This window comes from Bos mutus, chromosome 23 (genome assembly GCF_027580195.1).
Source record: "Bos mutus isolate GX-2022 chromosome 23, NWIPB_WYAK_1.1, whole genome shotgun sequence".
In the NCBI taxonomy this organism is placed as follows: domain Eukaryota; kingdom Metazoa; phylum Chordata; class Mammalia; order Artiodactyla; family Bovidae; genus Bos; species Bos mutus.
This window is the reverse complement of record NC_091639.1, coordinates 45,625,528-45,639,646: the sequence shown is the minus strand read 5'-3', so window position 1 is coordinate 45,639,646 and position 14,119 is coordinate 45,625,528. Positions and strand designations below refer to the sequence as shown.

General features: G+C 37.9%; 1 protein-coding gene across 2 annotated transcripts in view; it reads left to right on the top strand.

Annotated features, from left to right (window-relative positions):
* The window catches only part of COL21A1 (collagen type XXI alpha 1 chain), a 231,890-nt gene that overhangs the window by 196,756 nt on the left and 21,015 nt on the right, over positions 1-14,119 (top strand). For both annotated transcript variants that reach the window (XM_070360774.1, XM_070360773.1), the window contains 3 exons: positions 9,857-9,901; positions 12,090-12,143; positions 13,745-13,798. In XM_070360774.1, the coding sequence (XP_070216875.1) occupies positions 9,857-9,901; positions 12,090-12,143; positions 13,745-13,798 (153 nt within the window). The remainder of the gene's footprint in view (positions 1-9,856; positions 9,902-12,089; positions 12,144-13,744; positions 13,799-14,119) is intronic.

Sequence of the window (14,119 nt, the reverse complement as noted above, 5' to 3'; positions counted from 1 at the left end):
AACCAGAATCAAGATTGCTGGGAGAAAAATCAATAACCTCAGATATGCAGATGACACCACCCTATGGCAGAAAATGAAGAGGAACTAAAGAGCCTCTTGATGAAAGTGAAAGAGGAGAGTGAAAAAGCTGACTTACAACTGAACATTCAGAAAACTAAGATCATGGCATCTGGTCCCATCACTTATGGCAAATAGAAGGGTAAACAATGGAAACAGAGACTTTATTTTTGGGGGCTTTAAAATCACTGCAGACGGTGACTGCAGCCATGAAATTAAAATACGCTTGTTCCTTAGAAGAAAAGAAATGATCATCCTAGACAGCATATTAAAAAGCAGAGACATTACTTTGCCAACAAAGGTACATCTAGTCAAAGCTATGATTTTTCCAGTAGTCATATGGATGTGATAGTTGAACCATAAAGAAAGCTGAATGCCAAAGAATTGATACTTTTGAACTTTGGTGTTGGAGATGACTCTTGAGAGTGCCTTGGCCTGCAAGGAAATCAAATCAGTCCATTCTAAAAGAAATCAACTCTGAATATTAATTGGAAGGACTGGTTTTGAAGCTGAAACTCCAATACTTTGGCCACATGATGCAAAGAGCTTACTCGTTAGAAAAGACGCTGATATGGGAAAGATTGAAGGCAAGAGGAGAAGGAGACGACAGAGGATGAGATGGTTGGATGGCATCACGGACTCAATGGACATGAGTTTGAGGAATCTCCGAGAGATGCTGAAGGACAGAGATGCCTGGCGTGCTGCAATTCATGGGATCAGAGTCAGACACGACTGAGCGACTGAACACCACCACCAAATAACTGAATCACTAGCTGTACGCTTGAAACGAATGCAGCATTGTAAATCAACTATATGTCAATACAAATTTTTAAAGAAAAAGAGAAAATGAAGAGGTGACTTTAGGTGCAAAAGAAAAATGCCGGTAAAATGAACCAACTTAGCATGGGCTCTCCAGAGAGTCTTCCTGTGATAGCCCTGGTCTCATTCTGTAGCTTATTATGTCAAACTGGTGGTATTTTCTGTTATATATAAACACAAGTAGATCAAAATTATTTACAAGGCATTTTCTGTTGAAATGATCTTTGGCTATTTTGAGTCCATCTCCAAGTGAGTCCTAGTCTGTAGACTAGGGAGAATAACTTCAACCTTTGTTTCTTAGATTCCTTTCCATCCCCTTAAAGATGAAAGGGAGTAGTAAAACTGTTTTAAAGGGTGTCATAAAACTGATAATTTCCTTATAAGGATTTATTGCAAGTACTTGTATAATGGTTGCTTTTTGGTCTGGCAGCTATGATTATGTTACTTCTCTTCAGAATTATTTCACTGCAAAATAACCTTTTGTACATCATTTGTAATGATCTGTCAGTTAGTGTGGAATTAAAAAAAAAAAATTGAAAACATTGCAGAGTTCCACTGCAAACATATTTCTTTCTCAAAAATAGTAATGAAACATACTTAAAATATTTAAAAAGTCAATGTCATTATAGCATTTTCCCTTTTTAAAAAATGAAGTATAGTTTGCATAGAGTATTACAGTATTTTCAGGTTACAATATCACCATACTACATTATAATGAGACATTTCTGTTCTTTATGAATTGATAGCCTCAGTAAGTCTAGTAACCATGTCACCATGCCAAATTATTACAATATTATGTACTCTATTCCCTGTGCTGTACAGCACATCTGCACATCCCTGAGGCTTGTTTGTCTTATAACTGAAAATTTGTGCCTGTTAATTCCTTCACCTGTTTTGCCCAGCACCCTACCCATCCCCTCTGGTGACTACCACTTTGAGGGATTGTTGGGCCATATGGTAATTCTATTCTTAGTTTTTTGATGGACCTCCCTACTATTTTCCACAGTGGCTGTAGCAATTTACACTCCCACCAGCAGTGCACAAGGATTCTCTTTTCTCTACGTCCTTACGAATACTTGTTATTTTTTGTCTATTTGTTAATAGCCATACTTACAGGTGTGAAGTGATATCTCATTGTGATTTTAATTTGCATTTCCCTGATGATTAGCAATGTTGAGCATCTTTTCATGTGTATTTGGCCATCTGTATGCTTTTCTTGGAGAAATTCCTATTCAGGTCCACTTCCCATTTTTTAATTGGATTAATTATTTTTTTGATGTTGACATATGAATTCTTTGTATATTTTGAATTTTAACCCTCTATCTGTGGAAAATTCTGAAAGAGATGGGAATACCAGACGACCTGATCTGCCTCTTGAGAAATTTATATGCAGATCAAGAAGCAACAGTTAGAACTGGACATGGAACAACAGACTGGTTCCAAATAGGTAAAGGAGTATGTCAAGGCTGTATATTGTCACCCTGCTTATTTAACTTCTATGCAGAGTACATCATGAGAAACGCTGGACTGGAAGAAACACAAGCTGGAATCAAGATTGCCGGGAGAAATATCAATAACCTCAGATATGCAGATGACACCACCCTAATGGCAGAAAGTGAAGAGGAACTAAAAAGCCTCTTGATGAAAGTGAAAGTGGAGAGTGAAAAAGTTGGCTTAAAGCTCAACATTCAGAAAACAAAGATCATGGCATCTGGTCCCATCACTTCATGGGAAATAGATGGGGAAACAGTAGAAACAGTGTCAGACTTTATTTTTCTGGGCTCCAAAATCACTGCAGATGGTGACTGCAGCCATGAAATTAAAAGACACTTACTCCTTGGAAGGAAAGTTATGACCAACCTAGATAGCATATTGAAAAGCAGAGACATTACTTTGCCAACAAAGGTTCATCTAGTCAAGGGGCTATGGTTTTTCCTGTGGTCATGTATGGGTGTGAGAGTTGGACTGTGAAGAAGGCTGAGCACCAAAGAATTGATGCTTTTGAACTGTGGTGTTGGAGAAGACTCTTGAGAGTCCCTTAGACTGCAAGGAGATCCAAGCAGTCCATTCTGAAGGAGATCAGCCCTGGGATTTCTTTGGAAGGAATGATGCTGAAACTGAAACTCCAGTACTTTGGCCACCTCATGCGAAGAGATGACTCATTGGAAAAGACTCTGATGCTGGGAGGGATTGGGGGCAGGAGGAGAAGGGGACGCCAGAGGATTAGATGGCTGGATGGCATCACTGACTCGATAGACGTGAGTCTGAGTGAACTCCAGGAGTTGGTGATGGACAGGGAGGCCTGGCGTGCTGCGATTCATGGGGTTGCAAAGAGTCCGACACAACTGAGTGACTGATCTGATCAGATACATAATTTGCAAATATCTTCTCCCATCCAGTAGGTTACCTTTTCATTTTGTTTATGGTTTCCTTCAGTATGAAAGTTTTTTAGTTTGATATAGTCCCATTTGTTTATTTGTGGTTTTGTTGCTCTTGCTTGAGGAGATGGATCCAAAAAATTTCTCCTGGAGTTTTATGGTTTCAGGTCTTACTTTTAAGTCTTTAATCCATTTTGAGTTATGGTGTAAGACACTGCTCCAGTTTGATTATTTTGCATGTAACTCCAGTTTTCCCATCTCAGTTACTGAAGAGACTTCCCCCCCCACTATATTCTTGGCTTTTTATTTGTAAATTAAGTGTGGGTTTATTTCCAGGCTATCTATTCTGTTCCATTGATCTGTGGGTCTATGTTTGTGCCAATACCAAACCAGTCAATCCTAAAGGAAATCAGCCCTGACTGTTCACTGGAAGGACTGATGCTGAAGCTGAAACTCCAATATTTTGGCCACCTGATGTAAAGAACTGACTCATTGGAAAAGACCCTGATGCTGGGAGAGGTTGAAGGCAGGAGGAGAATGGGATGACAGAGGATGAGATGCTTGGATGGCATCACTAACTTGATGGACATGAGTTTGAGCAAGCTCCAGGAGCTGGTGATGGACAGGGAAGCCTGGCGTGCTGCAGTCCATGGTGTCGCAAATATTCGGACACGAATGAGTAACTGAACTGATCAGTCGCTCAGTCGTGCCCGACTCTTTGTGACCCCATGAATCCATCACCAACTCCCGGAGTTCACAGAGACTCATGTCCATCGAGTCAGTGATGCCATCCAGCCATCTCATCCTCTGTCGTCCCTTCAGTCGTGTCTGACTCTGTACAACCCCATAGACAGCAGCCCACCAGGCTCCCCCGTCCCTGGGATTCTCCAGGCAAGAACACTGGAGTGGGTTGCCATTTCCTTCTCCAATGCATCAAAGTGAAAAGTGAAAGTGAAGTCGCTCAGTCGTGTCTGACTCTTAGCTACCCCATGGACTGCAGCCTACCAGGCTCCTCTGTCCATGGGATTTTCCAGGTAAGAGTACTGGAGTGGGGTACCAGTGCCTTCTCTGCTTCTCCTTCTAGAACCCCTATAATGTAAATGGTGGTGTGCTTGGGGTTGTCCCAGACATCCCTTAAATTATCCTAATTTTTTTCTTTTTTTTTGGTTTCTTTTTCCTTTTTTCTACTCCTGTTGGGTGATTTTCACTACTGTGTCCTCCAGATCACTGATCCATTTTTCTGCATTGTCTAATCTGTTGTTGATTCCTTCCAGTCTGTGTTTCATTTCATATTCAGTATTCTTAAGTTCCTGTTGCTTTAAAAAAAAAAAATTTCTATCTCTTTATGGATGTTCTCACTGAGTTAGGCCATTTGTCTCCAGAGTTCAGTGAGCATCTCTGAGACTATTACTTTGAACTCTTTATCTGGAAAATGTCTTATCTCCATTTCATTTAGTTCTCTTTCTGAGGTTTTGTCTTTTTCTTTCATGCAGAAGAGCAGAAGGTATTCTTTCATCTCTTCACTTTGCCTAAATCTGTATGTCTCTTTCTATGTATTAAGTATAATACCTACATGTCCCAGATTTGAAAGGACAGTCTTATGTACAAGATGTCCTGTGGAGCTGAGTGGTACAGTCCCCTCTGGTCACCAGAGTCAAGTGCTCCTGGGGTATCTCCTGTGTGGGTCACATGTGTCCTCCTCTTGTGATTGGGCTGTGATGGCTCCCTGATGTGTGGGTTGACTCCCTGGATCAGGAGCTGCTCTGGAGGGGTGCTGGGGCAGCCTGCTGTGTAGGATGGGGAGGGAAGTGCTTTACAGTAGGCAGCGAGGGCAGGTCCTCTGGGGAATGCTGGGGAAAGGGATGCATGGTATTCGCTAGGTTGATAGAAAATGACAGAAGTACCAGGCCAGCTAGGTGGAGAGTGAAAAAGAATGATGCCTGCCAGCACTTCTGATCCCAGAGAAGCTCCACCAGATCCCTGTCCCCCAGCACCTGCCATAAATTATTCAAAGGATCTCCTTCTTATATGACCCAGGAGCTTTTCAAGCTGCTCTATCTGTCCTGGGACTTGGAGCAAGTGTAACCCCACTGGTTTTCAAAGCCAAATGTTATGGAGCTCATCTTTCCAATGTAGGGTCTCAGGCTGGGAATCTTGACATGGAGCTCACACCCCTCACTCCTCAGGGGGCACCTCTCCAGCTGTGATTTCCCTCCCACTGGTGGGTCTTCACACTGGGGACGAGAATTATAACCAGATTGCTTCTCTGCCCCTGTGTAGCCTTTTCCTTTTGTCCTAAATTTTAGAAAATCTATCTTGCTAGTCTTCAGGTTGTTCTCAGAGATGGTTGTTCCCTATGCAGTTGTGATTTGGTGTGTCCATGAGAGCAGATGAGCTCAGGATCGTTCTAATCTTCCATCTTAATCTGGAACCTCATTATAGTATTTTTCTGCAGTCAGAATCAGCCAAACATGAAAAGGCAAGGTTAGTGAATGAGCGGCAATGCTAACCTGTTGGTGCCCCCTAGTGGTAAGCCTTAGATTGCCAGAGTCATCTCGAACACAGTGTGATCTTTCGGGAATGAGGCAGAGGAAGGCAAGGTGGGAAGATGTTAAAAAGAAGAAAGAACGAGAAAAAAAAAGAAGTCCTCAAAATGAAGGAAAACAAAAATTGAGTCTTGGAAAAGAATTGACTTCATTTATTTTGCGACTTTCAGGAATGAGCTCTGAAAAGTGATGCAAATTTGTTTATTTTTGTCCCAGCTCTGAGCTGTGTGCTGTGTGCTTATTTGATCAGTCAAGTCTGACTCTTGGTGACCCCATGGACTGTAGCCCGCCAGGCTCCTCTGTTCATGGGGATTCTCCAGGCAAGAATACTGGAGTGGGTTGCCATTTCCTCCTCCAAGGGATCTTCCTGACTCAGGGATCAAACCCAGGTCTCCCACATTGCATGCAGATTCTTTACCATCTGAGCCACCCAGAAAGTTTGAGCTAAGTGCTGGTGAGAACTCACTGACATAATATACCAACCATAGAGCTAAGTTCTGTTATTTTTCATCATGTATAAGATGGGGACACTGAGAGTCTAATTTAAATATCTGGCCTGGAGTCAATCAGTACGAGATGAAGGTCTGACTGGCTCCAGAATCCAGACTTTCAACTGCTTCTATTCTGGCCTTTATTAATAATCATTTATAATGTCTGTAGCTAATAAGAATGATACTGTAAATATATGTGTTTTGTATTCATTGCATCTTTCAGATCAGATCAGATCAGTTGCTCAGTCCTGTCCGACTCTTTGTGACCCCGTGAATCGCATCTTTAGGAATGAGCAAATCACTTCTTGATATAATAGAAGAAAACTTTATATACTTCTAATATTTTGATAATTGTATGATAATAAATATCTGTAAAACTCTGTAGAAAGGTTGAAATTTTTTATTTAAAAATTCCACTAGTTGATTAGATTTGTTTTTGTACATTGAAATTATTGCATTACTTAACAGCAGATTTGATCCAAGAGTCAACAACCATACCATCTGGAATGCACCCAATCTAGTCAGAGTTGACCCAAGATGCTCTGACTTCAGGAGTTAAATATTCCATTGCATGTGGAAAAGTATAAAGTGATATCTTGTCTTTTCTAAGTAATGCATCATGGACATATTTCCTTCATTATGAAGTGGTCTCTAGGAAATAGGTGCCAAACCCTTTATTCTAAATCATGCATTTCTATTTTTAATGACTTTTTTGTTATACAGTAATGGTTTAATGGTTACAGAGAAGCTTCTAGAACATTTTTTCATGTCAGCATTCTTTCACCACAGCATTACACAGGATTTTCCATTTGATTTTCTGCTCTTCTTCAAGCCCAAACTGAAATCATAGAACTGGAGGGAACATGTTCCTTTATTCTCACCAAATAAAATTCTTACTTCTGTCTTTACTTATACATGTTCACAGTAGCCTGAACCCAAAACCACACAGGCTGAATACGAAATATAAAGTAGTTTGCTTGGAAAAACATTTACCCTATGAAGTAATTGTTACTAAATACTTTTGAATCAACAAACTGGTAACACTCAAATGGTTTTGAATAATATTTCTACTACTGTAAAATTGGCAAAGTTTAGTCAATTTCAGTGAACGTATTGGGAGACCCAGGAAAATATTGTCTAGGAGAATTTTATTAACTAATATAGCTCTGAGTGATTTCAGTTCTTCTTGTGAACCTCTCTCTCAACAGTTTTTTATTCTATGCATGCTTGTGGTATTATATTAGTTTTGCCAAGAATTGCTTTTATAAATTGTTTTACATTTTATTTTGAATATTATATAGTATTATGTGTTTTGCTTGGTATTTATGAAGTAAGTAATAATTCTCGATACAGTTGAACTAGAAGATATTATGACTTCTTTTCATATCTTTGACCGAATGTATTCATGTTTGACTAATTTATGAAGACAGGAAATAGGCAAAGGAATCTATTTTTCTTAATCTGAAATCCTCCCAAGTACTCTCAATATTAGATATTGGATATGTTGAAATAATGTAAGATTTTTGGGTGTGTCCTAATGTAGACCATGCTTAGTATTAGAATTATTCAAATCAAAGGTATTGAATCAAATCCAGGGACTGATCTGGGTAGAATGGGGGCTCTTAAGACCTTCTAGGAGGTGAGGCCTGGGTGCTGCTCAGGGATGTTTGGGCATAGTTTTGTTTTTCCTTCAGAGTGAAAATGTAGGCTTGCTGACAGTGGGGTTGGCTGCAGAGACAGGAGTAACTAATAACTACTAATACAGATTGTGTAAGAGCATAGAGATTTGAACAGGGATGAAACCTTAAGTAACAAAAGTTTCTATGCGGCACAAAAGTCAGCTTCTCAGGTCTGACGGTATCAGGGCAGTTGCAGGATCTCTTTAGGAATTCTTGGGGCCAAGCAACACAGCACTGACGCAGCTGCAGAACTCTGTATCCACCTTGCATCTGATAAGAGTTTACAGGCAGATTTTACTTGAATTTTGTTTACATTCAGACCTTCATCATTTTACTGAATTTGTGTGTGTGTATTTGAATAGGATATGGTTCTGGATGGTTTCATGCTGAAACGTGGTCTGTTGAAGTGGACTTTAACTGACTGCTTTGAGAGTAGGCATTTTCTGCCTTACAAGCACACAGTTCACATCACTCTGTTTTCTTTATACTCATCACTCAATTATTTACTTTTGATTTCTCTTTAAAGTGCTAATGGACATACTGTGCTCATGTATTATAATGTTACTTTAAATTTTTATGTTGTTTTATTTATTCTCTAGTTAGTATGTTTATAAAGACTTGTGTTTTCAACTAGTGTGTGAGCCCCTAGTTGATGGTCATCGCTCTCATACAACTTTTGTTCTCTGCAAAGGGTGAATTGAATTGAGCCAAATAGGATCAAACTGAATTCCACTTTATGGAATTTAAGTTTGGGTTTTAAAACTAAAACTGTGTGCTGTATCTTGCACCATAATTGTGGCTACCACATGGACAAGTGTTAATAGTTAAGGTGTGACATCAAAACAATGGCAGACTCTCCCTGCAGAAGAAAATACTTGATTTCATTGCCCTGATTTATGGAGGACCACTGCTGTTCTTTGAAAGCCTTGAGGATGCAGAGGGCTTTCAGAGAAATACTGATGGTGCTCAATTTCCCTATCTTCCAAATTCCTTTTTTGGCCAGAGTCAATACATTTACATCAAAACAAATGATAGTCATTTGTTCAATTGAAGTGTCATCAAGAAAGGAGCTAGGAAAATGGAAAGGGGCTAGGAAGAAATAAATTTTGATCGATACTATCACTGTTCAATAAATATGTGTGATAAACGATCATTTTGGTAAATGCATTGAATGTCAATGGAACTACTTTCCTGTCAATAAATGTGCTGGCGTTATTCTTAAAGTTAGACAATTAGCATTAATTTTCTCTGAATCTTGCTAGAGAACTTGTACATTTGGGTTGAACCAGGTGAATGAATTTTCTTTCCTTCTCTCTTTGTGTCTCTCCACAAACTGCTCTGCATATGCTCCACAATTGTCTTGGCAAGGAAGTCATCAGGAGAAAGAGAACTGTATCTTACATAAGGAGTTAAGTTCCTGGGTGTTTCAAGGCTCAGTTTGAAGGGAAGTCTTTAGTTTCATTAGTTTTAGTTATGGTTGAGAAACTGTGAGGCCTTTGGACCTGTTTTGTTGCATTTGAACTCCTATGATTTGACAGTCTTTTTGCGTTCATCACTATAAGTAAAGTAAGAAAGTGGTCAAGTGAAATATCCTTATTTTATCACTTACGTTGCTCTGAAAGAAGGCCAAGGTTAATATCCTCATAGTTTCTTTTCTTAAGTCTATATTTAAAGCTGTAAATATCAGTACATGTTCATATAATATTAAATCCCATAAATTTTTTCTTTTCCAAAATTTAATTCCTATAAATGGCAGTTTCATGCTGTCCAGAGCTATGCTTGATGATTGGCATCATTTGCAAGTTAAAACTCCCATTTTGGCCCATTCTTCTTTAATTATACTGTCTAAATTTTTTAAATTAAAAATCTACTTTATTTCTTTTCAGGGAATCCCAGGATTTCCTGGAAACCAAGGATTAATGGGACAAAAAGTAAGTATGACTGAAAGTTGAAAGATTTGGGCCTGGGATCTGTTTATGAAAAGGGCAAAATGGTGATGTCTCTTCACATGGAATATATTTTGTCGCATTTATGGCCGTAGTTAATGGTTCAAATATGATTTAATTTTGGAAGCTATTATTTTGACCTTACAATTTGTTTTTGTTGTTTTATACAGGTAGTATAAATTTGAATTTATGCACACACTTTCTATTTTACTTGGTTACTTTCTGTCTTGTTCTCTTAGACCACCCTTTCAGGGTAAGCTTTCTATTTCCTGAACTATATCTTTAGAAATTCCTTTAGTACAGATGTCTTGATTGTAAATGTTCAGTTTTTATTTAATTACTAATATCTTTATTTTACTCTTTTGTGTTTGACAAAGGATTTTTGTAGGGTATACAATTCAAGGTTGATGATTATTTCCTCTTGATACATTGAAGTTTTTCTACTATCATTTCCCAGCTTCCATGGTTAACTATGAAAAATCTGCTCTTGTTCCAATCACCATTCTTTTGCAAGTGATCTGTCCCTTCTTTTGGCATTCTTTAAGGTATTTTATTTGTGTTTTGTGTTCTTAAAGCTCAGCACAGTGTGTCTCGGTATGGATTTATCTGTATTCATCTTGGTGGGAATTCAGTTTCCTTTCTGGCTCTGTGTAGGTATTTCTGTTAACTCTGAGTGACGTGGGCTGTTAATCTCCATGTTACTTCATTCTCCACTTTCTGCTCTTTCTAGAAAATCTAGTTAGACATATCTCATTCCTTCTAATTTTGTCCTCTCCATTTATAAATTGCTTACTTTCATATCCTTGATCCTTAAATTCTGGTTAATTTTTTGGTTATGTTTATTTTCTATTTATTCTTCCTTTACTGTGTCTAACCTGTTGTTAAAAGCATCAGTTGATACAAAAATATAAGCAATCATAATTTTCATTTCTAGAATTTCAAACTTTAATGATATCTTTTTACTCTTTTTCCTTGAAGTACAGCTGATTTACAGTGTTGTGTTAGTTTCAAGTATACAGCAAGGTCATTCAGTTTTATTTTTATATACATATACATACATATATACACATATACACACACACACACACACACACACATATATATATAAAACTGAATGAGTTTTTGGATTCTTTTTCCTTATGTGACATGAAAGTTGCTCAGTTGTGTCCAACTCTTTGCAACCCATGGACGATACAGTCCATGGAAATCTCCAGGCCAGAACACTGGAGTGGGTAGCCTTTCCCTTCTCCAGGGGATCTTCCCAACCCAGAGATTAAACCCAGGTCTCCCACATTGCAGGCAGATTCTTTACCAGCTGAGCCACCAGGGAAATATTGAATACAGTTCTCTGTGCTAATAGCATTTTTTTATTCTTCATAGCCTCTTGTTCTGTTTTCAGTCTTAATAGTCTTTGATGATTCTGTTCTTTCATTTGTAAAGACTTCAGATAATAGCTCCGAATTCAGTTTCTAGCCATTCTAACATCTGCAGTTCATTGTTACTGCTCTTGATTCTCAGTCTTGTGGTTTTCTGCTTCCCTTGTCTTGATCGTTGATTCTGAGCTCATTGCTTCATCCTAGCAGGCAGGCATCCTGTCAGCCTAGCTGGGGCTTGGGGAGCCTGGCTGCCCCCTGCTGGCAGGCCTATGTACCACTTCAGCCGCCTTTGAGAGTCTTAAGCCTTTGAAGGTGTTCAGCCGCCCAGTGTCGTTTCCTGAAACCTGAGCATGTACCCTCAACACCCCCAGCCCTCTTGTTTCCTGCATCTCTATCTCTAATGAGGTTTCTGCAGAGTTTCAAATCTTCATAATTATAGTTGTAATAGAGAGTATGTTTTATTAAAGGATCTTTGAAGACTTCCCCTACTTCTCATAAGACCAGCACTCTCTCAAAGATGATGAGGGCTTTTGTTCTTGATTCAGAGAAATTCTTGGAGCATAAGGTCAACATTCAATCCCCAAAGCTGAAATCTAAATGCTGTGATATGCTCAGTCATGTCCCAGTCTGCGACACCATGGACTATATAGCCTGTCATGCTCCTTTGTCCATGGAATTTTCCAGGCAAGAATACTGGAGTAGGTTTCCATTTCCTTCTCCAGAATGCTTTGCTAGGAAATTCCTAATGATGAATTGATTGTTTGCAATTTTAAACTTTATCTGTATTTGATTTTTAGGGAGACACTGGGCCTCCAGGACCACTAGGGAAGAAAGGAGCTCCGGGAATACCTGTACGTTAGTGTCATTCTTTGGGGTGTGAAATAGTGTTGCGATGTACCCAGAGTTCTCATTCTGAACCTCACACAATGCAGGTGTTCAGCAACGAGACACACAGGCTCCACAACTGCCATCCATTTGTATGAAAAAGATTTTGTCCATTTTTATAGAGGAGAATAGATTTCTTCAGCTGCTCAAAAAGTTGGCTATCTAAGAAAAGATCAAGAACTCTTACTGTAGCTAAACCAGAAAACAAATACTTCAGCTCTTTATTTAAAAAAACAAAAACAAAAAAACTGAGCACCATGAAAAGGTCTAAAAATAAATGTTCTTTTTTATTTTTTAGATAATTTACAAATTTATACAAATAAGGAAGAATACATTCAGAACAGGTTGTATAGGAAGATCCTAAATTAGTGAGAAAATAATTTTGGAAGTTTTGGGAGTAAAGGGACATATGAGTTTGATACTAAAAGTTATGAAAATCTTATGGTATATAAGACTCCATAAAAAATTTCTGAAAGTTATTACTAAAAGTGATGTGGATTTTAACCTATGAATCAAATTGCCTGTAACAGTTTTATTTTGAGTAAAAAATATCTGATAGTTTCTGACTTTTCATTTAATTATTTAAGTTTAAAAAGCAGGTATTTACCTTGTGAAAAGATTTGATAAAATTTTGGTGAAAGATTTGAATGGAATATTCTTCCTCTACCTCCATCATCATGACAAAATTATTTTTTCATTGAAAAATTAAACTTAATTATATACTAGTATTTAAGTTAGCTTCCAGAAAATGAAAGTATTAAATAGAACTTCATTGAACTTCAAAAATAAGTATATTTAATATTTCTAATATTTGAAACACTGTGCTATGAGTAGTATATTTTACATTTTATAGTTGTGATAACAGCCTAAATTGATAGCAAAGCATAGTAGTGATGATATGGTATTTTCAGTGTGACTATATTGAGATTCCGTTTTCTGATAATGCTAACTGAATATTATTGCTTATCACATTTCTTTTGCTATGATAAAGAGAAAGCAAGTGTTTTTAATATATATAATAGTATATAAATTGAATCTAAATTAAATTAGTTCCTTGTTGCTAGAGTAGTTATTCAGTGTTTTATTTTGAATCATATGATTAGTAAAAATATAGCCATTTGTAACTTACAGATTATTATATTCAGAAAATGTATTAAATTTTAACACTTTAAAAACATTATTCAAGAAAATAAAAAATGTAAGTAAAATTGACCAAAATAATATCTAGGAAGAAATTTAAATGTTGGTCATCATGAGAAAAGGAAGAAAGTGAGAGTGTTGGAAAATAAACTTTTCTTTACAGTTGTTTTTTACTAGCTTTCCGGTAATTTTTGCTATTGGTAGGTGATTTAAGCAACCAGTTGAAAGGGCTTTGCTGGCCTTCATGTTATCTTGCATAACATGATTCTTTATTCTCCTTTATTTGGTTGTGTGAAGGGAAGTTTCCCATATATTGCATTACATGTTAGTGGATTAATTATTATGGGACTGTATAACTTGAAAATTGATTGACTGCTTTTTAATATTCTTCTCTAAATTACTCTTGCAATTCCCACTTAAAATGTAGGGTTTGATGGGAAGCGATGGCTCACCAGGTCAGCCTGGAGCCCCAGGATCTAAGGTAAAGAAAATGAAATTAATAAGACAGAGGACTCTGTGCAAAATGACCATTGATGTACTTCAGTCAGAGTTTTCACTACACTGATATTATTTTGAATGTGGTGTGAATCTATAGACAAGCACTTGGAGGAATGAAGTCTCAGGTGAAAACCAAGTATATAAAGCACAGTAATGTGAAGCAGCCCTAGTTTAAGCTGGAAGGAGTCCAGGATCCTCGTGACAGCCCTCCAGCCTCACTGGTAGCTCCGGCACACTGAGCAACACCCAGAATTCTAAGGAACCAGTGCTCAAGCCTCTATCTAGAGCATCTCTAGTGATGAGG